The sequence below is a fragment of the Dermacentor albipictus genome, chromosome 3 (assembly GCF_038994185.2).
Source record: "Dermacentor albipictus isolate Rhodes 1998 colony chromosome 3, USDA_Dalb.pri_finalv2, whole genome shotgun sequence".
Taxonomy (NCBI): domain Eukaryota; kingdom Metazoa; phylum Arthropoda; class Arachnida; order Ixodida; family Ixodidae; genus Dermacentor; species Dermacentor albipictus.
In genome coordinates, this window is record NC_091823.1 from 141511207 (window position 1) to 141537221 (window position 26015).

General features: G+C 46.0%; 1 protein-coding gene and 1 pseudogene across 1 annotated transcript; one reads left to right on the top strand and one right to left on the bottom strand.

The window, feature by feature from the left end:
- Positions 1-3594: 3594 nt before the first annotated feature.
- Positions 3595-18948, top strand: LOC139057762 (BEN domain-containing protein 5-like). Its single transcript, XM_070536514.1, has 5 exons — positions 3595-3968; positions 17172-17274; positions 18168-18223; positions 18394-18613; positions 18821-18948. Exons 2-5 carry the CDS (start codon positions 17256-17258, stop codon positions 18946-18948), a joined length of 423 nt encoding a protein of 140 aa, XP_070392615.1. The 5' UTR covers positions 3595-3968; positions 17172-17255.
- Positions 13041-16023, bottom strand: LOC135905358 (uncharacterized; annotated as a pseudogene).
- Positions 18949-26015: the final 7067 nt, after the last annotated feature.

Consider the following 26015-nt stretch of genomic DNA (forward strand, 5'->3'; position numbering starts at 1 on the left):
AACTACTGTTTAGCCTGGTGAACTGCTGTTGCTTGGCTATATTCGGTTCGGCTAGACGAAGAAACAACTCATGCATTACTGCTTCGCCTTCAAGAGTGGAATGCGACAGCGTTCCCGTCGACCCGCCAAGGGGTGTAAGACAATGGGCTACAGGGCAGCGACTACGCGCCCCGCATTGGACGCGGTCAGCGTCGAGCAGCGTTCGGCGCGGCAACGAAATGTGCGCCTGAGCAAGAGACGCACGCCTTAGAAACAGCTCGTTTCTAAGGCAACACCGCATTCACTAGAGGCGCTTTTGTACCGCTTTGAAGCATCGTACTCGTGGCTCAGTGGTAGCGTCTCCGTCCCACACTCCGGAGACCCTGGTTCGATTCCCACCCAGCCCGTCTTGCAAGAGTTGAGCCAAAGCCACTTCTCCTCTGTCGTGACGTCACGGTGTCACGTGGTTTCAAGGCGACACCGCCGCGCCTGAGGAGCTGGGTTGAGCTCTCGTAATATGCTTCGCATAAAACACAATCGAGGACGACAAAAGACTAGTTGGAGCGATGAAATTAGGAAATTCGCGGGCGCTGGTTGGAATGGGTTGGTGCAGGACAGTGGTAATTGTCCTGCAGTGGACATAAAACACGCTGATGATAAGGATGATGATGATGGTGGTGCCCCCACCCGAAAACAAATCCTGGGTACATACATGGTCTACGATGTAGCTCAGAAAGTGTGGCTTTACAGATGATACCAACTCAAGCAGCAGCTTTTTCACCATGCTTTCGCTGTAGGTGATGTTCTTGCTTTTGAGCCACTCCTGTATTTTTTCCTTCCAAGCTGTTGTTGGCAATTTCTCTTCTTGCCGTTTGTGGTAAGGTGCATTGTCCAAAACAACAACGCTACCAGCTTGCAACTCCTGCAAAATGTCATTAAACCGTGCCTCACAGCGATTGCTGTCCATTTCTTCGTGGTAGTCACCTGTTTTTTGCCTCGGAATACGTCTAAGCAGTCGTTGACGAAGCCATCCTCGCTGCCGATGTGCGTCACAATCAGGCGCTAACCTTTTCAAGAAGGTTGTTTGACCCGTCGACAGGCTATTTGCTTGAGCGTACAGGCGTCTGCGCTTCTGCAGCACGGTGTCTTTCCACACGATCGACCGAGTGTGTCCCGTTGTCGCCCATGTCTCCTTCAGGAAAAAGATCTTTCGGCCTTCCGCCCGGTAGCGCTTCACGTCATGAAGGTAGCGATTCCCCCATTCAGCGATGTCATCCCGGTCGATAAGCGGCGAACTGCGGCTCCTCTTCTCATGCTTGAATCCGATCTCGACAAGCAGGCGATGCACAGTGCACCGCTTCAGTGATGGGAGATCCATATGCTTCGAGAACTCATTAGTTATGTTCTTGACCATCGATATCTCGTTGTGGCGAAAGAAATTGTGCACACATGACCACAGCGCGCACAACGTGTAGCTCTCGTACTTCGTGCTGCATCTTCTTTTCTCCACATTTTGTGGGTGCTTTCGCGAGGGTGTCGACAGTTTGCCACCCGAAATATGCGATGCTTTGACATTTCTCCTTACCTTACCAGGAGCCATGTTTTAATTAAGAGGCCCACCATTTCTGCTGACCAGACAGACTTGATTTTTATCCTGGAATACTCTGTTACAATTTTCTACGGACAAGTGGGACTACCATGCAGAAAGTTGGTCGATGATATCACAGCTATGGAACTTCCTTCTTCGTGCTGCCTCAGGGAAAGATGCAGCTGTTTACACAGGGTTGGCAGGCACAATGGTTTCTAGTATTCTGCATTATTTAAAAGAAGACATCAACAACATCAAACAAATTGCGCATCCAAATTACTACTCTCTTTCCAAATCAATTAATGCACAAATGAAAAATTCATTAAGGGAGTACTGACAGAAATATGTTTTGCCCCACTTTTGTGCTTTTTTAGGTACTTGCCAATCCCACAATAATGACATGGAGCCTCAATCCCTTGATCAGCACAAGTAATTATGACACCCCGTTTTAAGCAGCTAGTTTAATTAAAATGCACTCCAAGTGAAGCACTATTTTATACGTAGAGCAGGAGACTATTCACATCACCAAAACTATCGTTGGTATTCACGTGGTGTCACAAACAACTCAAGCACGAGACGGCTGGCACAATATAGCAGCCGAAAATGATATATTGACCTGGTTACTGGAAGTCCCCGAATCTACCCTTCCAATTGCGCACTTCTTTTTGAAATGCAGGACGACTCTCCCCCCTCCCCCTCCCCCGTTATCTCGTCAAGTTTTGAATGATCTCTGTAGTTGTGTGTGGTACCATGAGACTGCCACATCGAGTTTTGCTGACATGAATACACTTCTGTTTTCACATCCTAAGCCACACTACACTTATGCTTTGAGATGTCACACTAAAATGTAATGCATTAAATATAATATTTCTGTATTATTAAACAAGTAATTGAGGCTCTACACCATGATTAGTGAGTTGACAGCTATCCACTCTTGGTATAAAAGCGAGAGAAAGATTTTGTAGTTTACTCCTAAAAAGAACTAGGTGCTCTCTCATCAGCACAAATCAGAAGCAACTTCACCATCATTGTTTTGATGTCAAATTCACAATGGATGTTGTTAACGTCAAAAGGAAATAGCCGTTTTCCTTACTGACAAATACCATAATATAAAGCTCCCTTTCCTGAAGCCGACAGCCCTTAAACATTGCAATACGGCAAGCTGGAGTTGAGACTTATATTTATAACTAAATTATTTCCCACCAATAAATGGAAGCACAGCTCAATTTCATCTATTCCAGAAAACACAGTAAGAATGCTATGTAATTAAGGTTATAAAATGCATCACATTTACCTTTGAGGGCCCAGACAATGATGAAGCAGCAGTGTTAGCCAGTCTGCCACTGTTTTGACAGTGTCACCGCAAAGTAGCTCTAATTGGGCCATTCCTAGCCACCTCTGAAATTCAGAAAACCCTTATCAGCTGATGCAGGTAGTACAAACGACTACTTAATTTAGAATAGCAAAATACTAACGCATTGGCTATTAAAGCCTTAAGCTGCATTGGCTAATGTAAAGGAGCCAGCTGAAATGTGACAGCTCACTATTCAACAAACAAAATGGCCCTTGTTTTAGCCTTGTTTCTTGACATAAATTTACTGTAATTGATTTCTCTCTACAGCCACATGAGCTCTACATCAAGCTCACATTTCATGACAGCTATGAATTCATATAAGATTTTGCCCTCGAAACGAGAAAGGTAGAATGTCATATGAACAATGACAGCTTACACAAAACTTCAAATGCGACCTCCGAGTGAAGACAGGTGCTCAAAAAAAAGAAAGAAAGATCCATATGGTCGGAAACAACAAAAATGAAAAAAGATGCAGACTTCCTATTGACTGCACACTACTCTGTGACAACAATGCAAGCGACACAGCTGTATTGACAGTCACATGGGATAGTGCAATGCAGATACCATTCAATAAAAACAGAATGAAGGCCAACTGACGGTTAAATTAATTGACATAAAAATTAATTTTAAATATGTTATTGTGATAGGAGTTTGGACTGTTTGAATGTCGCGGCCGAATGTGCGTGATTGCTGTGCGGTGGCGACGGACGAAGAAGAAGAGAAGGGCCGGTGTCTGGGCGAAGGCGGCAGCCATGCGATCTGCCTGAGCTGCCTGGGCTGGCCTTCCGAACGAGCCGAGCAGTTCGTCTACCCAAGGCCGGTGTTCCTGGGTGTGCTGGCAGAACAGGCCGGGCTGTCCTTGGGCTTCAACCGGCCTTCTCCACTGCTGGGCGAGTATCCGACGCCGGCATGTTCCGGTGCAGCTAAGCCTTCCGAACGGTCTACCCTGCGGCGGGCAGCCGTCCCGACCCAGCTGTCGCGCGAGTGGCTCGTCGTGTGCCGGGCATCCGCCCCGGCCTCCAGCACCTGCGCTACTCGCCGCTCCAGGTTCATCTTTGTGCCTCTTCGTGCCGTGAGTGTGTGATACCGACGCGCTATCGGACGCCTTCCTACATTGACGCTGAGCGTGACTATAGTTAAGCGAGAGACATTTATGAAAGGAACTGTGTGTGTGTTATCGTGTATGTTATTCTAGTCCCGTCCCCGTGTCATTAAAGCCTCTCTGTGTTCATTGTGCCATCCCTGTGTGCTTGAGGCCTGGGCCCACATCCTCCTATCACAAATTTTGGCGAGCCTGCCAGGATCTTCAAACGCACAGGAGGGGCGATGGAGATCGAGAGGTTGTACGTCATAGGGAAAGAGCTAGGAATGACAGGAGCGGAGTTAAAGCGTTGGGTTGATACAGAAATCGTGAGGGAACGCGACCAGCGCGCCCAACATCGGGAAGACGCGAAAGCGCAGGCAGAACAAGAGCGTCTACGATTAGAAGCGGAAGAACGAGTGCTAAAGCTCAAGATCGAGCTCCAGGAAAAGACTGCTGGCGTACAAAGCGCACAGAGTGACAGCACTACGGAACAGTCGGTTACCAGGGCGGCTCCTGAGCTATTCAGTCCTCATAAGTTGATCCCACCCTTTAACGAAGCCCGGGATGATTTAGACGCTTACTTGCAACGTTTTGAGCGAGTGGCAACAAGTCAGGAATGGCCCCGCGCAAAATGGGCGCTCTCCCTCAGCCTCTGCCTGACAGGAGAAGCGTTGACGGTCATAGGACGGCTTGATTCTAATGCAGCCCTAGACTACGACCAGCTGAAGGCTACTCTCCTTCGGCGCTTTCAGTGCACTGCTGAGGGATACCGAGAAAAGTTTCGAAACGCAAGGCCTGAAGACAATGAAACTGGCCTACAATATGCAGGTAGAATATCGGGCTACTTTGACCACTGGCTTGAAATGTCCCATATTGAGAGGACCTTCGACTCCCTCAGGGACACCATGATTTCTGAACAGTTTTTGAGAAGGTGTTCTGCGTCACTGCGAGTGTTCCTGAAAGAAAGAAACTAAGACGCTCGCTACGTTGTCAAAGAATGCCGATTGTTTTATAGAGGCACAAAACTTGACCAATCTAGGTAAAGAAAAGCTGTCCAAGGAGGTCGTGTTAGACTCTGCTCGCAAGACTGAACCTCCAACAGCGATGCCACGTGCAACTAATCGGTGCTTCCTGTGTGATAAAGCGGGACATCGAGCTTCGGAGTGCTGGTCCCGGACTAAAGAGAACTCTACAGGTCGCGGATGGTCCGGTAGAAAGGGACAAGGAGGTGAAACCTCAAGAAGGAAAAATCAAGGGCAAGCTTCGTGTATTCTGGCTCCATCGCAAGCCCAAAAGCCGAAAGAAGAGAGTGGCGGATACGTAGTGCTTCAAGGTGGCGAAACGGTCCCAATAGTCAACATGACGTTAATGCGACAAGGTCCCAGATGTGACAGTGGAAATCTGCCAGTGAGAAGAGGCTCTCTCGAATCACAACCGGTGTCTGTCTTACGAAACACTGGCTGCAATACCGTGGTCGTGCGACTCTCTTTGATACCTGAGGACAAAATGACAGGAACAAAAAGTCCAGTGTTCCTGCTGGACCGCACAATCCACTACTTACCGGAAGCCATAGTATACTTAGACAGTCCGTTCTTTACCGGCGTCGCGCGAGTTAAATGTATGCGAGATCCCCTGTATGATGTGGTTTTGGGAAACATTGAAGGTGCCCGTGCACCTGATGACCCGGCCAATTCATGGTCTCCGCTGAAACATAACAGCGACAAGACAAGTTACCCTGCCAAGCGGATGTCATCTACCGCTCAAGCAGAGCTACCAGACGTAGAGGGCCAAACGTTGTCCACAGCTAAAAACGCAGCCGCCTCCTCGAGACATACAGAAGACAACGAATCTGGTACCGAGCTCGTTGCTGTGACAAAGGAAACGAAGATACGGTCCCTGCCTACACTGCCTGTCCCGCAACCTGTAGTCACTGGAATAGAGCAAGGCAAATTAAAAGCCTTACAGAGGAACGATGGGTCTCTGAGGAGTTGCTTCGAAAAGGTGGGGAAGATGATGGTCGCGGATGGCCGCGCAAGCGAATATTACTTAAAGGATGAAATTTTATACAGAAAGCACACAGTGTCAGGTGGGAAAATACTAGATCAGCTAGTGGTGCCAAAAGACCTCAGGGAGATGGTGATGAAGTTGGCTCATGAAGGGATCCTCGCCGGTCACCGGGGTGTGACGAGAACGGTGGATCGAATTGTTGCTGAATTTTACTGGCCAAGGGTCCAGTCGGAGACGAAACGGTTTGTTAAATCGTGCGACGTCTGTCAACGAAAGGTGCCGCGCCATTTAGTCGGACGCGCCCCACTGAGCACAGATGACGAGACAGGTCTAGAGCTTGGAGAGACAACACCGCTTTACCCATCACTCGTCGGAACGCAGACATCAAAGGACATCGCCATTTCCAACCAACTGACTATGGATCAGCGACTCAAAGCTGAAGTCGAGAAGTCTCGGAGCAGTTCTTTTGCACGAACCCGACGGGCGTTTGCATCCCGTGTCTTACGGTAGCCGCAAGCTTCTGCCGCGTGAAGCTGTCTACTCCACAATTGAGAGGGAGTGCCTCGCCGTAGTGTGGGCTGTACATAAATTTCATGTGTACCTTTACGGTAAACTGTTCATCGTGCAGTCCGACCACCAACAAGTGCCATACCTCAATTCGGCGAAGCACGTGTACAGGCGCGTACTACGTTGGAGTTTACTCCTTATGGACTATGACTTTCATGTGGAGTATATTCGTGAATGTGGTAACGTTGGTGCAGACTATCTAAGTAGAATAGTACGAACTTGGACTAATGTGTCATGAGAGTAATAATTTGAACTGTGTCACTTGTGATACTCCGTAGTGCTACCCTCCTCGACTTCTTGAACTTGGGGGGAAATGTGATAGGAGTTTGGACTGTTTGAATGTCGCGGCCGAATGCGCGTGATTGCTATGCGGCGACGACGGACGAAGAAGAAGAGAAGGGCCGGTGTCTGGGCGAAGGCGGCAGCCATGCGATCTGCCTGAGCTGCCTGGGCTGGCCTTCCGAACGAGCCGAGCAGTTCGTCTACCCAAGGCCGGTGTAGACGAACTGTAGACGAACCACATTCAAGTTGCAGAGGCAAAAGAAAGAAAATGGTGCTAACATGAGAAAGCTTGCAATCAGAAACCGTAACTGACGTTCATGCCGTTCAAATCGTGCAACATGATTTGCAGCAAAGTAGGAACCCTTCAATCATACAATAAAATGACTTACCGAACCTAAAGCAGTGCTGTTGCTGCCGCTGGGCTTCACAAATTCGCGGCGCCGCGCTGCTTCCTTCTCTGTCTTGTTCATTGGATTAGCGCGGCTCGCTACGTGCTTGCGCTCGCATTTCCGAGCACAGATTGGTGTGCGCCTCTGCACTGGGCTTTTATCAAGTCACTCACTGCTCGCGCTGAAAGGTGTCGCGTAGCGCAGACGTGCTTTTTGCCGCACGCTTCCCGTGCATGTAAGCATGCAGCAATGCCGTGAAACATAAAAGCAAAGGGACAGCAAACTACGCTTTAATTTTCCTTTACTTTGTGATGTACCTTCACACTGGGTAGCGCCGAGCGATGGCTTCTAACAACCTTGTGGACCCCATGGCATGGCATGGCAAAACACTTGCGGTTGCCGACGCGCACTTCGCCTACAATAGCGAGCAGCTAGCGATCTGGTAAAAGCTCAGTGCAAAAAGCAGGCGCACATTTATCTGTGCTTACACGGTAAGCGCATGGCAAAAAACACGTCTGCGTAACCTACGCCTTTTAACGCTAGCAGCGAGCGACCCGTTCAAGCCCAGTGCCAGAAGCAGGCGCACGCGAATATGTTCTCGTAAATGCGAGCGCAAGCACGTAGCGAGCCACACCAATCCAATGCAGAAAACAGAGAAGGAGGAGGAGCGCACGAGACGGCCATTTGAGGGATCGCCAGCCGTTTATGCGCAGGCGCGAGTAGAGCGGGCGCGAGTAGAGCGGGCGCGAGAGAGAAACTCTGGGGGCTTTAGCACGTGTTTTAGGCGTTTGTCCCTAGGTGTGCCGGCAATCCGTAGTGGGGTGGAGTTTGTTTACGCTCGGAGGCTGGCTGCCGGCGCTGCAAAATAGGTGAGGCAGCGTGAGGCACGTCCGATTTGCCGGCCGCTGTGTCGGACAGACTGTCTCGCACCTGCGGCGCTCGTGCTAAGTCAGTCGTGGCGGATCATAGCTTTCTCGCGCCTTACGGTGTACCTGGTAAATAACATCGCAGATATTTCTGTGGGAGCCCAGGTGAAAATATTGCTACTGGTTTTCAAGTGATACTAATGGTTTTCAAACGGTGTGAAGTGGTCTGATGTGGTCCCAGTTGAAAAGCTAGTGGTCTGTTGCTGGTTTCAACTGGTCCCAGTAGAAGGCTATTGGTCTTCAACAGGAACTGTGCTGGTTTTCAAGTGGTACTAATGGTTTTCAAGTGGTGTGAACTGGTCTGATGTGGTCCCAGTTGAAAAGCTAGTGGTCTGTTTCTGGTTTCAACTGGTCCCAGTAGAAGGCTATTGGTCTTCAACTGTAACTGTGCTGGTTTTCAAGTGGGATGAACTGGTCTGATGTGGCAAGTGGTCTGTTGCTGGTTTCAACTGGTCCCAGTTGCTGGCAATAGGTCTTCAGTTGGAAATGTGCTGGATTTGAATTGGTTCCACTAGTATCTACTGGTCTTCAAATGGAACTGCACTAGCTTTAACTGCAGTGCCAGTTGGAAGCTACTGTATTCAAATGGGATTGCACAGTTGGCTTAGACTGATGCCCTTTCTTAGCACTGTGCATTAGAGATCTAGCATGAACTGTGGTTGGTTTCAGTCTGCTAAGGTAAAGCTGGCAATCATCATGTGCCATATTTGGAACAGTTTCTTGAAATTGTGTACTAGATTTACACAAAGACCTAGGGTATGTAGTCAAGAGTTCGACGAAAGTTCGTCTGGTCAGGTAACATGATAATGAAGGAATTGCGGCCACTGGCCAAGTCAAGGTGAAAAAACACAGAGACGTTTCGGGACCCGTACGGGTTCCTTGATCACACTAAAAGCGGGCAAGACTTGCAAGACTCTTGCCCGGTTTTAGTGTGATCAAGAAACCCGTACGGGTCCCGAAACATCTGTGTTTTTTCACCTTGACTTGGTCAGTGGCCGCAATTTCTTCATCACGACCTAGGGTATGTGTTGCCTTATGGGTTTGGCCGGAATGCAAATCATGTAGTTCCAATTATCTAGCCAAACACACTGGTTACACTTGCAGTCCTAGTACAACCAACAAGAAGCATGCTGGTTGGCATCTGCTTCAAGCTAGGCCCATCAAAGTATGACACGATTCCATTCTTATTAAAAATGCCCACAATCCAGAGAAAAGTTCTTTCGAATTGAACAGCATTTATTTCACATCATTGAGACTTGAGCAGAACATGGCTACCTCATACACACAGCATCATAGCAGCTGAACATAAGGACAGAATAACATGCAATGTCAAGAATATATATATATATATATATATATATATATATATATATATATATATATATATATATATATATATATATATATATATATATATATATATATATATATATATATATATATATATAGTCGTAAAATGTCCCACATTTGACAACCTAGAAGTATTATTTTACTAGCATATTGGCCGGTGGGCTGACTATCAGAGTGAATGGGAGTACATAACATGTTATGTTATTAGGCATCAGATAGGGAAAGCACATGTGGAAGGGCATGTGGCTCAGAACAGTGCTAGCAGTAAAAAAATAAAAGCAAAAAATATCTTTTTACAGTAAATAACACATGGGCAGAATATGTGGCTATTGCGATGAGTCATGACCAAGGCCTAGCTGTCCTCACTCTCCAAGAAGCAGAGGATGAGAATAAAAAGGGTTTCTGAATTGCAACCACAGAAGAAAGAACACATGGGTGGTTGTGATGAGCCACAACTATGGCAGCATTGTTTCTCCCCACCCTACAGGAGTTGATCTCATTCAAACGGCCATTGAAACGGTTTTGAAAAATTTTGTAGACGTGTAGGATACAGCTAAAGTTAAATAATTTGCACCAGAATTTGTGTGATTAAGAGAGCTATGGACGATTACAAGTTACCCTCCTCCACAGCCATGCATTTTCTCCCGAACTCGTTCGCAGAGTGATCGGGGCTAAGCTTCGCCTTTACTGGCTCTGCATTATGATGGCACATCGTGTCGTCTACTTCCGGTTCTCTAGGAGCGAAAGCACAAAGCCTCTCCAACCTCTTTGCCAGCTGCTCGGCAGTCGACCCCAAGCGAGAGCTATCGAAGCAGCATACGTTGCGAACATTCTGCCGCAGCACCGAACATGTCTTGCATTCCGGTAACCACAGGCGAGCTGGGCGTCTCGACGGAACGGTAGAGGCAGAAACTCAACCTGATGAAGGAACTTTAGCGTAGATGTATGTCAGCTGCCTGATTGGTCTCCACGGTCCAGTCCAGCCACCCGTTGGCGCATAGCTTAACCAGCCAAACAAAGAGCTAATGTTGCTATAACCAAGTGTGAAACATTTTAAACATTTACAAAAACAATGTGTTAACAATTACGCTCCTGCAAAAAATTTACGCCTGCAGCAAAGAAGAATATACTTCATGCTGTTAATGTGTTTGGTTGAGCTCTGTGCCACCAGGTGGCTGCAGCATGCAGACCATTCATGTTTGTGCTTCTGCTCATCCCGTGAAATGGCACAGTCAAACGGCCAGGCCTTGTCCCCTTGCTCTTGCGTTTACCTGAATACTGGACTAGTGAAACGCTGTTGTGATAGTAATATTCCGGTGTGAAGTCACGGCTGCAAACGCGCAAATCCTGGCGCTGAGCGGATAGCGACAGTACGATGCACTGCAGCCACTCCGCTCGTTTGCTGCCTTGCAGAGGGACGCGATGTTGCAGCTTGACATATTGCCAGCCGCTATGTTTGCAGCGCACAACGCAACAAAGTCGAATCATGGTGCTCGCGAAAAGGCTGAGACTGACTCTGGCCGCAAAGCTCTCGTCAAAATGGAGCACATTGTAACACAAGCAGACGACGCTTGCTATGTGCCGGAAGTGCGTAAGTGTAGTGAGAAACTGTTCTTGTGCATTCTCTTTCCGTTACTTTTTTTATAGAAACAAATTAACTAACATTCCAACTATTACAAACAACATTCGTTCACCATAAAGTTGGAAAAATTATTGATGACGTGCCTTGGGCAGCCAATCGGATAACTCGCCCTACTAACGGCATTAGGGAAAATAAAGTCAAATGGGTAGGGGCGGCTTAAAATTCAGCCGAGCGATGTACTGTGATCGGCAGCGATGTACATTTTTAAAGCTTTATAATAAATTGCACATTTTATGCGGAGCACTTAGGTGCGTCAATTAATGATCACAAGGACCTACTCTAACGACTCGGTACGTTCGTGCAAAATTGTTTCAATGTCTCTTTAAGATAAGGAGAAGCCATTTTTACTACAAACCTTCAATGCTAAGGGCATGCAACATAATAGCGGTTCAAAACAGCATAAAAACATTCGAATAAAACACGCATGTCAGCACAAAGCATAGATGGGAAATGCCATAGTTAAGAGGAATTTCCTTTCAACTTAGAACAACAGTGTTCCAATCAGAAGGCAAGCACATAAGCTTGCAGGCACTTTCATTGATACCTAAGGCGGGTGTGTACCTTATAAATAAGATAGGACTTGCAAATTGCCCAGACGTGGTTAAAGAATGAAAGCTAAATTCTAAAGTCACTTTTGAGGCCATTGAAAGAGTGACCAGGAAAGTCACCAACACACACATATGTGCTCATCTATACACACACATACTATATTAAGGCTACATATTCAAGCAAAGCAGGTTAGCCAGAAACTGGTTACATAGAAATATGCAAATATAATTCAAAATACTCTCTGAAACAGATATAGGAAAAAACAAGGAAAACTGATGAACCGCACCAGTTACAATATCAAAAATTCATTACAAAGACATTTCATGCAGCTTTTTCTCGAACGGCAAAGTAAGATTTCAAGACCACTTTCTGTAAACATTTACCATTGAAAGCAAACAAACTTCACCATTTACTGGCAATACTTTGTACTGCATGTAATAAGCTTCCCAGGTTCAAACTGACCAACATTATAAATTTAGATATGCAGCTGTAAGGAATACAATCTCATAGTTGCCATAATTCCTAATTTAGATACTATACACAATACAGCTAAAATTGAACAAGAGTGACATCTACCGACCATAAAGTTGTAAATGTACAATGTGTTTTTCTACTTAGCTATGGGACAGCAATAAACACCCTGTGCACAATGTTATTAGAATGGAAGTTGTCTCTACAACATTTCACACGTGTAGCAAATGCTATAAATGAGCTTTTACATTTGATTGTTGAAAGGGAGCAGGTACCAATTTTTGTGCAACCTACTTCAGTGCAATGCAAAGCACAATGCTACCAATGGCACCCAACACAGCAGCAGCGGTAATGCCAGAATGTCATGAAGAATATTTTACATGAATTTTCCAATCTGTTGAGGTCATGACTTTTAAACAAAACTGTGCAACGGATATTCTTTTATTAATATAAACTACATTCTTTTCATGGCCACCATACTCTCCCAGCATATTTTACTTAGCAACTGTAAAAACCCTCCTTGAATTTCTAACCAAAAGTTTTGTGCTAATTGTGAGCTAGCTCCAGAAAAGCTCCCTATAGTATTAAAATTAAAAAAGGAAAATTTTCTAGGAAGGCGTCTACATTTAAATTGATACATGCACTCTGCTCAGCTCGCCAGCAGTGTTTTCTGTGCTAGCCTTACAAAAAATATTTTCCCGCCACATTCCATGTAAGTGCATGGGCTAACATCTGCTGATAATTCAAATAAAATTTCCTGCTCTGCTCTCCGAGATTCCATTACATGATTTGTACTATAGGCACACTCAGAAGAGAACCTACATGACACAATAAATATTTTGGCACAGCCACTCACATCTTTGAATGGCACTTTCCTTGGCCTGTCACAAAAGCAGTGCTGTCTGTTTTGTTTGGACTTGAGTACTGCTCACTGTGGAACATGTTCCCGGCTACAATGACAACAGGGCCACAGATAATGTTGCAAAGTTGTTTGCGAACAAAGCTGAGCAACGGCTATGACACACCTCGTGGCTTGCTCCCAAGGAGAACAACATCGTTACTGTAGTGGCTAGGCTTTGCCAAAAATTGCAAAGTATGTGGACTGGCTTGTGCACTCAATCTCTTATAGTTACTGGCCATCATAATGCGTTCAACAATTTGAATAGGCACACCTTTGGCTGACATCACTAACTCTTTAAGGTGACCAATGTGGGACTCAAAACTGAAGCAAGAGTGTGCCCAAAGGGGACCTTGTAGGACAACACTCTTTGGGATGTGCAGTAGCTGGTGCACATTGTTGGTCATGTGCTTTTCACCATATAAAAACTGCACGTCAACAACAAACCGTACAAGGCAGTTTGTACTAGTAGTAATGTTGTCTTTGCTCACTGTGTCTTGCAACAGCAGTGCAATGCCTTGTACAAGAAGTGAAAAATGCTTAAAAAACTGTGCTGGCAAAAGCCCCTCAAGGCATGGTAATGAAAAGTACAACAACCACTGCTGCCATTCAGATGCTTTCCAATACTTTCGTATTGAAAGAGACCGAGGGAGACGCGACACACAAAGATGGGGCTTTGTTGCACATAGGCGCTCATCAATGATTGAAAGAACTTGTGGTGAGCCAATGTAATATGGCTCATTCACAGCAGACAGCCAAAGCTCTGTAAAATGTCGTGATACCCCCAACAGGACACAATGCATGTAATCTGGGGTGAAGCCCCAAATTACATCAAAGTATGGCAGGTTGATGAGAGGAGATGGGCCTTTTACACCTTTGTGTACTTGGTGCAAAAAAGATGCCTTCTCCATGTGTTTCTTAGTATTTTCTGCATTTCTTTCATCCTTGACGTTCACATCCATAGGATACTTGACAGTTCCTGTTTGACAAAACAAGAAGAGTGCAAATGGAACATGAAAGGTCTTGCCTGTACAGTTAAATAAAATTATGGGATTTAACAAGTGAAATCGCATACCGGTTTATGAGAGACTCTGCAGTGGACTGCTCAGATTAGTTCTGATAAGCTGAGCTTCTTTTTTTTTAACATGCACCCAAACCACTGTAAATGAGCATTTTTGCTTTCTGCCCTCACCGGAACGCTGCTACCACAACTGAGAATTGAATCTGCCACCTCATACTCGGCAGCACAATACCATAGTTACCAAACCAGTGCAGTGAATGGCCAATGCAGTTACTGTGCAACAACATTAAATGTGATTAATGTGGATTCCAACTAACACAGGATTTATTTTCTAACGTTCACGCGTGATTATGTATTGTAGAGGTATATTCAGAGTAAAATTCAATTGTGAGAAGTAATAGAATAATACATTTAAACTATCCATCTGCATATATCCTTTGTTCATTATAAGAAGCCTGAAACGGGCTATAAGCAAGTGAGAGCTACAACTAAATATGAATAGGTAATCATAAAATGGCAAGATTTGTCACCAGCTGTGCTCACCATGCACGGTCTTTTCACGGTGCAGGCACCACCCGCAACCGTAATACCCATTGTACTGGGTGAAGTTCTGAAGTGATGCTCGAGCCGGAGCGTCAGCGCAACAGCTGAGGCAGTACACCTGCAGCAAGCACATATGTTATCATGTTGACTGTTGTTTTTGTCTTAAAACAGACATTCTGTTTTTAAAACACAATTGGTCAAGCTCTTACTCTAGAAGCTTCAGGCCTGTAAAGCAGGGAAATCATTTATGCCACTTAAATTTGTCATATATCCTTCCTTAGTAGGCATACAAACTTAGGTATCTGTTTCAAACAGTAGTTCCGATGACATGCAGGTCTGACATTAGCTACTTGTAGGTTAACAAAGCAGCAATTGTGCAAATTGCTATGAGTGAAAACAGTTACATAAATAATTCTACTCACCTCAGAATGAACTATATCAGTGCCAGCCATCCACGTCACACCACCAGTGGCAAGGTCCCTCATTTGCTGGAGAAAGCTGTTGAGAAGCAGAGTCATGTTGGAGTGTGACTGACCGTACCATAAGGCACTCACGACGACATTTTTGTGCCTCATCTTCGGTGGCAGCTCATTGACAGTCAGCTGTATCGGCCAAATAGAAAACTTCGACGATTTAAAAACTGGGCTGCCGTCAGCATTGAAAGTGAGTGTCAGGTCATGCCTTTTCAATTTTTGTCTCAGCTCTCTGTACAGGGAACCATCCGTAATGTCAGACACTTCGTTCATGTCTCTGCCGGCCTGTACTTGGTCAATGGACAGCAGCCTTTTAACCAGCGCATTTGCGATGGGTTTCTCGGAGAGCAGCGAAGAATGTTGCTGCACAATAGGCAAGGTGATAAAAAAGTGACCGTCTAGCACCAAATTCCGCCCGCTATACTTTCTTTTACAGACGGAGCAGCTGACCTGCAGACTATTGCGTTCTTGCAGATCGCCTGATGTTTCGGCCAGTAAATTCATGCAAGGTGCACAATAAAAACGGAACCGTGCATCACGGATATTGGCTCCTACTTGTTTTTTGAACAGGTACTTTGACGCCGGAATGTCGTGCCTATCAAGTATGTGCGCGATGAGCTTCTGCAAGGCTTCAACTTCCTTCCACAACAAGCCGAACTCCAGTGAAAAGTTCAGTGCCAGTACCAGCAAGTCGTTAGCAGATGTTTCAACGTCCTCAGTCTGTGCCGGTGGTACTTCACTATCACTTTCGATGGGCACTTGCGCCTCAGGATGTCTGGAGTCGTTCTCAGGCTCAAAGCTATTGTCCTGCATCATTTGCTCAATGTCCGAGTCGCTGTCGGTGCACGGCATACCTGGCGCCGACACCGCATCACCGTTTCCTTCGTTGTCTTGCGACATGGGTTCATAGGAATCGCACTGTGACATTGTACGTCTTTGAAGATACGTTCTCGTGGATGTCGGAAGGTCGTGAGCATTGTTCATGGGCCCTATATACTGCTTCCGAGGACCCATAGCCGCGAAAATCTGAGCTAGCAATGGCCAACTGGCCAACACGGCAAACACAACAGCGGGAGCTGGATGATTGGATCGGACTGCATCGCACTGGATGGTAGTTGCGAAAAGAAATATCTTTGTTAAAACAACGGCACTAATATTAAATTTGGTTACTTTTATTGACACGTAAGTATTTTTGTTACTCTAACATTTGTTTTGTCACTTTTATATATGTAGATTTTTATATTTATTACTACAACTTCTTTTACTTTACCGAGCACTTAAGTTCAATGCAATCCGATCCGATCTGGGCAAGTTTTCGGTGAGACCCACGTGAGTTCAACTACGCCTTGAATGGTCCCTGCCTTTGCATCGGTCGCACTAGCTAGCTTACGTTAAGGATGTTTGCCGTCGTAAGATACACACGCGATTTCGACGGAAAGCTTCACGTAATTCCTGCTTCGGACATAAAAAATTTTAGGCCGAAGAACAATTTAGATTTTGATAAATTAACTGTTTATTCAGTATTTTGGCGGGACCCGGTGTTTACTGGTGTTTAGCACATACCGCTATGCAGGGCAGTTGCTCCTTAAGAGAAGTGCTGATCCTACAAAAATTTATGCCTTTTAGCCCCGGCGCCATCTGTGACAGTGAGCAGACTCGAAGCTGCTGCCAAAATCCCTAAGGAAGTAGAAAGCAGTGACAGAGATTTGACCTTTTGTTTTATATCCTATATATTTGTTGGTACTAGCTGTAAACTGTATAATCACTTGGCAATCGTTTCACCTAGCTGTGTATGCATTCTTAACTTGTGGGATCATGGAGCAGAGCTGCAGCCAAAGTTAAGAAATATTGCTGGTGAGAGCACTGATATAACATATCTGAAAATTTACGTTGTATTACATTTGGTTTTACTGCAGAAACTTCACTGGGTGACGAGTTGACTTGTGGTGACTTTCTTTTCCTTCTCTGGCTGGCACATCCAAAGGCAGGGTGAATAAGAACCAATTATTTCATGTGCTTTTCTAAACCACGTTTGGCTCTCTGTTTAGGTTCCCCTGGATCCACGGCTCCCAGTGCTTCGCAGCAGCCAATGTTGCCTCCACCACCATGGATGCTTATCCTTGTTCTGGCCTATGAAGCATGCCGAATATGGTTCAGTATTCTCAGTTAAATACAGTAAAAATTAAATGGAAGGCAATTGTTGTACATTTTAATTTAAATGACGACCTCAATCAGCGTGCACCCTCTTGAATACCAATGCAGGAACAGCTGCGCTTCCTCTGCATTCTCACATTTGTGCCCAGCTAAAGCAACATGTTAGACTCTGTTCACTTTCATCATGTACCACCATGTTACTTAGAGTGGGGCTTCCTCGTTGGCTATCAACATTGCTAAAGCTGAGAAGTTTTAAGATATAGTGCACATGCATTGAGCATAACACCTTGGTAAATAAATGATACATGTGATACAGTCAGGTGAAGCACTGGTTGCCATTGTATTATCATTAATTAAAGGTTCTTGCTAAGGGTCAGACATTGTCAGTACCCATCCATGCACTTCCATGTTTTCTCGTTTGCCTTTTGCAGTTTTGGATGTCTACAGTACATGAACCTTAAACGCGTTGCCACATTTTAGTTATCACTTATCCGTGTCGCTGGGAACACGTCGTGAATGCATATTCTCATGCAATGAGCAGCCACCTATTATGTTGCTATTTCCTTATTTGTAAAAGTGTTGACAGTGCTAAAAGCAAAATCAGGGACACATTTTTCTGTGCTGATCAAATGAAGACACAACATATTGCATAACTCTAGCATTTTCAAGCGAATAAATTGAGCAATAAAAGCTGAATATTACTTCTTAAATGGAAATGCCAGTAGGTGTTCACCTGGTGTTTCTATCTAGAAAGCAATTGTTCTTTTTATTGGCCAATTACAATGTTGGCACAGGCCAAAATTGTATTAATAGGACTGACATTACTTCATTGCACTAATTTGCAGAATGCAACAAAAACAAAACGTAATCAAGTGACCTTTATTTTACAGGCCAAATCAGCAACGCAACAACAGTTGCTAACTTCTCATACTTGGACGATGGCACTGTGAGTATAAGCAAATTAGTCTATAAGCCATTACCACAATTCCGGCTAGGTACACCTTTGACCTTAAGCAGAAAGCCGATGCCTTCTATTATTTTATATTTTCTTTCACTTTCCTCATGGTCTGCTGCCTCATTATGACTTTGTATGTATTATATTGCTTTTTCTTGCAGTTCCACCTTGCCAAGGGAGTTGTTGTGCGGTCGGAAGCTGCATTCAAGATAATGCGTAATCTGAAGCCAACACTTGTCGTGAAGGACACGGCTGAAGCTGTGTGGGGGAAGGACGTTTTGGAAAAGAAGAGCGTCACAGGGATGGTGGCGCCACGGAAAAAATCCCTGGGCGAAGTGGCTAAAGAGCCTCTAACACCTGAGAAGGTTGCTGTTGTTGCAGGTGAATTGAAAAAAATATTTATAAAACGTTGAACTGTTGCCAAGTTGCAATGTATTGACGACTGCCACAAACAGTGCCAGTGGTTTAATTCGCATACACTAGCTTAATTCCAGCTTCCATTCAAGCTTCTTCTGAGTTGTGCTGTGGCAGCTGTCACTGGAGCTTTTTAATCTGTTTCTGTTTCTACATTTCCTCTTTTCACTGCAGCCACACTGAAGCACTGGGGTGCAGAAAAGAACATAGAGGTGGAAGCAACACTCCTGAACCTGGGCCGCCTGCTGTCGGAAAAGATCCAGGATGTCCTAAAATCAAAGCACCGGCTCAAATTGCAATAAAACCTGGCAAGCTGTCCGACATTGTCGATTATGCATCTCTTGATATATTTAGGCCTGTGGCCAGTTGGCTGCTGCGGCCAGCTTGGCACTAACAGCTCGGCATACGTACCTACTGGTTACAGTAGCTGCTGGTCCCACTATCTACTGGTCCCACTATCTACTGGTCCCACTATCTACTGGTCCCACTATCTACTGGTTCCACTAGCTACTGGTCCCACTAGCTACTGGTCCCACTAGCTAATGGTCCCACTACCTGCTGGGAATTGGCTAATAAACCATTAGAACTGGGACCCGTAGCATCCCAGTTGCGAATTTTCACCTAGCAGCAGCGACCGTAGAAAGCCCGGGCCGCATATACTGAAAAAAGTCGCGGGGCGCCGTAGTGCTGAACTTATCGTCACAAGTTGGCGGCTGGACGTAATTATATTTATTCAATCGTGTTTTTTACTAATAGTAACAATGTGTGATTATTTTGCATTATTGGCGGCGCCTCCAGAGCACCAAAGCGACAACGGGGACACCAAAGCTAGAACCCGAACTGGTCCGTGGGTTGGAGCTCGCCGAGGCCTGCGCGTGCCACGGGTGTAGATCGGCTATCGCGGACAGCCAATTTTTTATGCGAACACCCCTGGCACGTTTGGGCCTCCGCGACCCCAACCCACAGGCTGCCCTGCTTCTAGCTTTGATCCCCCCGCTACCCGTTGGGTGCCCTGGAGATCCTGCGCCGCCTGCTTTATTATAACCTCAGATGCTCTCCTGAGACCTCCGTTTACCGGGTACATGTGCGCTCCTGGAGCAGTGCTTGTAAGAAATAAAATCTATCATCGTGACAATAAAAGTGACCCGTGACTTATACAACGCCATTCAGAACATTGCCCCTTCAGACACAGCGACCACCAAATGGGGCGTCCGCGCCCACTGCCTCATCGCGCGGGAAGCCAGCGGCTGAGTGTAAACAAACTCAACCGCACTCCGAAATGCCGGCATGTCTGAGGACGAACGAATACAACACGCACCAAGAAACCTCCTCTGTAGTGATTGCCTAGGCAGAGTCATTTATTAAAGGAGAAAAAGCCCCAGATTTTCTCTCTTGAGCACGCTCGTACTCGCGCCTGCGCACAAACGGCTGCTGATCCCTCAAATCAACGTCTAGTCAGGAGCGCGGCGCCGTCAACATATGGCACTAAGCTCAGTGCTGCTCGAAGGTCTCCACACAAAAACTCATGTCCCTTTACGCAAGCGAACAGCACGAACGATTCGCCGCCATTGCTGCCGAAAGTTTCAAAATCGGCAAAATGTAAAGCTTTAGCAAAAGGCTTAGCAAAAAAGGAGCGCGAGGCGCTACCGTTGCATTTGGCGCCGCCTTGCATAAAACTACTTTTTTCGTATGCTTACATATTTTCGCTTTAAAACAACTTTAATGCATAGGTATGTTTTTTGAGCAGCACATGTTTAATTTTTTTAAAGGTTTTTGTATTCATAATAAATTGCGCCTTCTCGGCGGGCTGCAAGTCGCAGCATGCTATCATTGTGGCGCCAGATTTGAATCGGCGGACATGCGCGCTTCAAAACGTGCTTAGGAAATCAACGAAGAATCGGCTTTTGCGCGCACCATTTGTGGCGCTGATCCCGCCAGAAGGTGTTTCACGAGCCCTGTTAACGTAACTATCCCCTCACCTTTTTCGAAGCCTGCTGCCATCTTCCGCGCTTACAAAGTTGACCGCGCTCCGCCGTTCACTCTATGTGTTGACGAGCCGCTACCCCCCCCCCCCCCCCCGCCTCTCAAGTTCGTTGAGGCATCCGTGGATTCCCCCTGGAAATGCCTTAAAAATTCCGACACTTCTTCTCATTGTCTACAAAATGGCTAGAAGATTATGGCTTGGAGACATCAAGTGCCATCTTGAAGATTGAAAAACACGATTGAATAAATATAATTACGTCCAGCCGCCAACTTGTGACGCTAAGTTCAGCACTACCATGGCCCGCGACTTCTGCAACACCACTCAGAACTTTGTCTCTGAAGGTACGTCGGACAGGCTTTCTCGCGCCTGCGGCGCTGGTACTAGGCCAGTCATCATCACTGGAGGCTTTTCACCACTTAATTGCGCGCTCAACCGCAGTTGCCTTCTAGATATTCAATTTATATGCGGCCCGGGCTCCACTACGGTCGTTACTGCTCCCACAGAGACATATGTGATGTTATTTACAAGGTACATCACCATAACGCGCGAGAAAGCTACGATCCGCCACGACTAAGCCCGCTGCTTCACCTACTTTACAGCGCCGGCAGCCAGCGTCCCAGGGTAAACAAACTCGACTCCACTCCGCAATGCCGGCACGCCTAGGGACACACGCCTACAACACGCGCTAAGAAAATTCCTTCGTAGTACCTAGGCAGGGTCATATATTCAAGATGCGAAATCCCCCAGATTTTCTCTCTCGCGCCCGCTCTTACTCGCGCCTGCGCACAAACGACTGGCGATCCCTCCAATGAACGTCTCGTAGCTTTAGCTGCTTCTACCAAGATAGATGGTAGCCAACTTGTGCTTCTTGGGTGCCATTCGTTTCAGCGGTGCTGGAATGGCGCCCTCTGAACCACGGCGTTCGTTTCAAAAGGGGCAGGAGAGGTGCAGGGTTCACGATTTCGCTGCACCCGGTCTACTCTCGAGGCCGTCTTGGTGCAGGCGTACACGTAGCAACTTCAAAATACGCATAATTTTTCATTATCCTTACATCCGAGATTTTGGTGAAAAAGAAAGGGAACGAGAAGTTACTTTTCAGAGTGTCAGCTGAAGCTAAGAAAGAGATGCATGGAGCTTATTTCTGGCGGTAAGAAACTGTTCCAACATCTTTTCTTAACATGCTTTGACGCCAACTTGGATCGCTGGGCACGTTGCGCTGCTCATCTGTCTGTTTGCCGCGAGCTTACCCTGCAAATACAGCGGAAGCGAAAAATGAGTGACGTGTCTGTGTTTGAAAGTGTTTGCAATTCTACGCACTAATTATGAGATAAATTGATAATGACATTAAAGTCGCCAATCATCTCTAAAGGATGCTATTTTTTAATGGCCTGTTATTCAAGAAAAAGGAGATTTGTAAGTACATTTGGAACATACACGTTCGCTGCAATAAACGGAGACCGCAGGTACCTCGAATCCTTCGGTGCGACTCCTAGGCGCAGCAGCCTGATGCTATGGTATTAAATAATACGATAGATAAGGCAGTATACCTTATCACATGTTCCTCCTGCATGCGTTTATTTATTTTTATATTTTGCTTTGCTTCTCCTCTCTACATCTCAATTGAGTTCAAGTGTTCACCGGAAACCGCCATGCGTATGCTCGCTCAGCAGTGGAGTTGGCTCTGCTTAAGGAGTTACTATACAGATTGTATTAACTCGATGGTGGCCAGCCTATCTAAGGCTCTACTTGCGTGATTGATCGACTGTGGCTGACTCTCGTGCGCTGCGATCATCTTCGGCGGTGGTCATGTGGACAGGTCCTAATTTGTCAGGCAACTCGTTTTATGCTGGCAACAGTGGCTGCAAAAAAACAAACCAATAGGAAAATTTAATTATCTAACCATAGGGTTATTTTTTTTTACTTATACTTCGTGCAGGCTCATGTAGACGTGCCGGGCAATGGCTATGACGTCGCGCGCTGAACCAACTGAACTTGGCCAGCTGGGCTGTAACCAATCAGAGCAGATTGCGCGTCGTCTTCTGCACTAGCTGACGAAAAGCGCTTGACTCCGCACTTCGCCTGACCTTGTACTTTCTGCGTATGTGCCCTTGCCTCAATCTAAGCGCCCACGTACGAGTTTCCTTTCAACAAATCTAGAGAAATTGCAGCTAACTACATCGCGAATGCGCAGCGCATGAAGACAACATCTCTATGCATACATCATGGACTCTTTGGAACAGCCGGCACCCCCAGAGAGTGAGATAATTTGGTCTTGTTGGAGGGATTAGCTCACCGTAATCTTTAAGTCTGCGGCACACGGTGACGCCAGCGCTTCGCTGACCGTCCCGGCAGCGAACATTCACTATCGTCGCCAGTCGCAGACAAAATAGCGCCACGCGTTTGCAACGCCAACTAGTTTGTTTGTCGTCTGCTACCTACACTCATCGAAAGGTTTATTCGATTCAGCCAAGTTTCTCTGCACCATCTGCACCTATTAACGGTGCACTGCACGTAACTTAGGCCTTCCATTCCCCGATGTGCAGCGGTCCACCCTGTACCCCCGTGTTCTATTGAACGTGGTGCAAGGCAAGGTGCCACCGTGGTGCGATGGACTTTTGAACCTTGCAGTGAGTGGGCGCAGCCCGGCATACCATAGCTGGTACCACTTGCACCTTTTCGTTTGTGGTGCCGTGCATCTTTTCTGAACCGAGCAAAGCTGAAACTGCGGTGTAGAAAGTGTAGATTTCATGCTACATTACTCTTTTAAAAATGGCTTCCTGGAGGTGGGCGGAGGTACACTTTTTCTACACCGAATAGAAAAAGTGGCGTCTCGTTGAACCTATGCATGAAGGGTAGGCATTGCAACGATACTTCATGAATTGTAAGTTTACCAAACGCTTGTACGCATCGTCGTGCCAGTGGTTCACGTTCTTTGTCAATATGTAGTCGTTTGAATGTGACCGGCTTCGGTGGGAAGCGACGGCAGCACAACAGGCCCTGTGTAGCGGCTGCTGACAACTTGAACCGTTCGCTCTGCATTTCATCACTAGAACGCCTTCGCAGTCACCTAGCGACGGAGGTTACCAGCGCACGTTCATAATACGAATCCGTATAGCAGCGGATGCAGCTATCCCGACATGAGAATTTGATACGGCCAGGATCACTGCGCATGACCAACACAATCAAGGCTGCAGGATTGTTATTTTGTAGGAACGGCGAAATATTTATTGGTAGTACGCTCAGTCGTCATTGTAGTGCGGTAGTTTTCTCCTGACGGTATCAATGTATCCAAGGCAACCAAGACAAGGCATCTCCTACCATGTGAAACCCGCACTACGACGAGAATTAGCAGAGTGCATATTGTGGAGTATTACTTGGCGTCAAAACAAGCATATTTAGGAGGGTGCACTTTTGTCCGATATAACGAATAGCGGCACTAATCAAATGCGGGAGTTTTATGTGGTCGTCATGGCGTTACCACGTGTTGCTGTATCCCCAATTTTTTTTAAACATTCGAGTTTATTTGAGGTATTCTCAGATATTGCATGTGACGCGGTTGCAGTGTTATCTACATGTTATTTGTTTGCAATAGCGTGCACCATATCATGCAGAAAAAGTTGCACGCCTTATCTTCCATTGCAGCAACGTCAAGCGGGTTTTTCGGCAAAAGTGGTTCTCCTGTTATTCGATAAGCGGGGTGACTGGTGTTTGCTTGTTTTGCTATAATACTGGGGATATTCTAATGCCAGGATATTTTAATTTCTGCAGTGTGCTGAAGTTGTTTGAAGAGCTGTACTTCATGGCACGAATGTCAAACAAGAATACGACGAATTACTACCAGCATATATCAACACTGCGCGTGTATTTTAGCAGTCCATTTTCAAAAGCCACGTGCAGAGTTAAAGATACCGGAATAAATTTATTACTCTGTCGACCTTCATATCGACACTGACATTCTCCGTAGCCATATGGAGTGCCCTGTCTCTGTGGTGCGCCCAGTGATTAAGGCAACTGTCATGAAGCCAGATTTTTGTTGGTTCGTAGATATATTGTCGCGTTGTATAGTGACGGTGAAGAGCCGGACAGTAGCAAAAATGGCGAGTCACAACAACAACTCTTTGTTGGGTGAACTCGTGCCCCGGAAATTATACTTGTAAGCACAATGCCAGCGGTGAGCACATTCGATGATCGTTGAAATCTGATCCACGGGTCAAGCGTATCGGCCATTTATGCATGACCTGTCATAGATGCCAGTGCAATCGCTGGTGCTTGCATGCTTTCTAGAACGTACACTGTTGGCGTCACGTATGAAATCTGATTACACAAGGTTCGTGGACAACATAGACAGCAGATAGAATCTGGGACAACACTCGAGAAAGTTCTGATACACGAAAGGCACGTCCTGCGCTGTCCTCCGCCTTTAACATTTTACCCACTATGGTGGGTTGGTGGCTAAAGCGTTAGCTGCGATGCTAGTGGTCACGGGATCAAATCAAAAACGCCCGTGCACCGTGCACTGGGTGCCCATTACCATGGGGGGCAAATTAATGCAGAGTCCCCGACTACTGTGTGACTCATAATCAGATTATAGTTTCAGCAAATAAAACCCCACAATTAACATCTTTTAGAACTTCTAACATTTGTTACCTGTGACATGTGGCCAACGGAATGCCTTCTTAAATATTATTGTACCAATGCTGCAAACAGAACATGAAAAAAACCCACTAAATAAAGAAAACTGACAAAACAAGTAACAATTAAAGTTCTCACTCTTCATTAGCGAACATAGAATGGCCTAAGGAGTACTAAATGGCCAACTTCAGGTCATGCACAGCGCCGATGAGATTGCGTGACACCATCGGGCATAGCCTTCGATGCACAAATACATAAAAGTATCTTGTATGAACCCAAATATTGTCGTAAAAGTTTTTCACCAAGCCTTCCTCGGCGTATCAAAGTCCAAACCCAAACATGGTCACCAGGCGGATATTACACATCGCGTCGTCGAAGATTGTAGCTTAAGCTGTCAGTACATTGCTGGTTCTTTATGTGCAGGCAGGCAAGCTGTTGGGCTTTCTGGATACACTCATGCATTCCGCCTGTATGAGAAACTGTTCAGCTGCAGTTGACTTATCTTGAACTTCGTGGTATTGAATCAGGTCAGTTGACAACATTCTTTGTGCTGGCCTTGATTTCCGAACATACTTCTTAACTTTGTTAACCATACTGTCTTCAGCATTTGCATACTTGGAGTCATCCAGACATGCTGATAATGTCACCGAGGCCACCAGTGCCTCTTCAAACTGTAGCCCACCTTCCTTGTGTAGTGCAGGCAACCAAGACAAGGCATCTCCTACCTTGTTTTCCAAGGTTCAGCGCACTGCG

Coding starts and splice junctions, on each gene's coding strand:
- LOC139057762 (XM_070536514.1), top strand. Junction 18,224..18,393: donor CATACTTGGACGATGGCACT/GTGAGTATAAGC, acceptor TTTTTCTTGCAG/TTCCACCTTGCCAAGGGAGT. Junction 18,614..18,820: donor GAAGGTTGCTGTTGTTGCAG/GTGAATTGAAAA, acceptor TTTTCACTGCAG/CCACACTGAAGCACTGGGGT.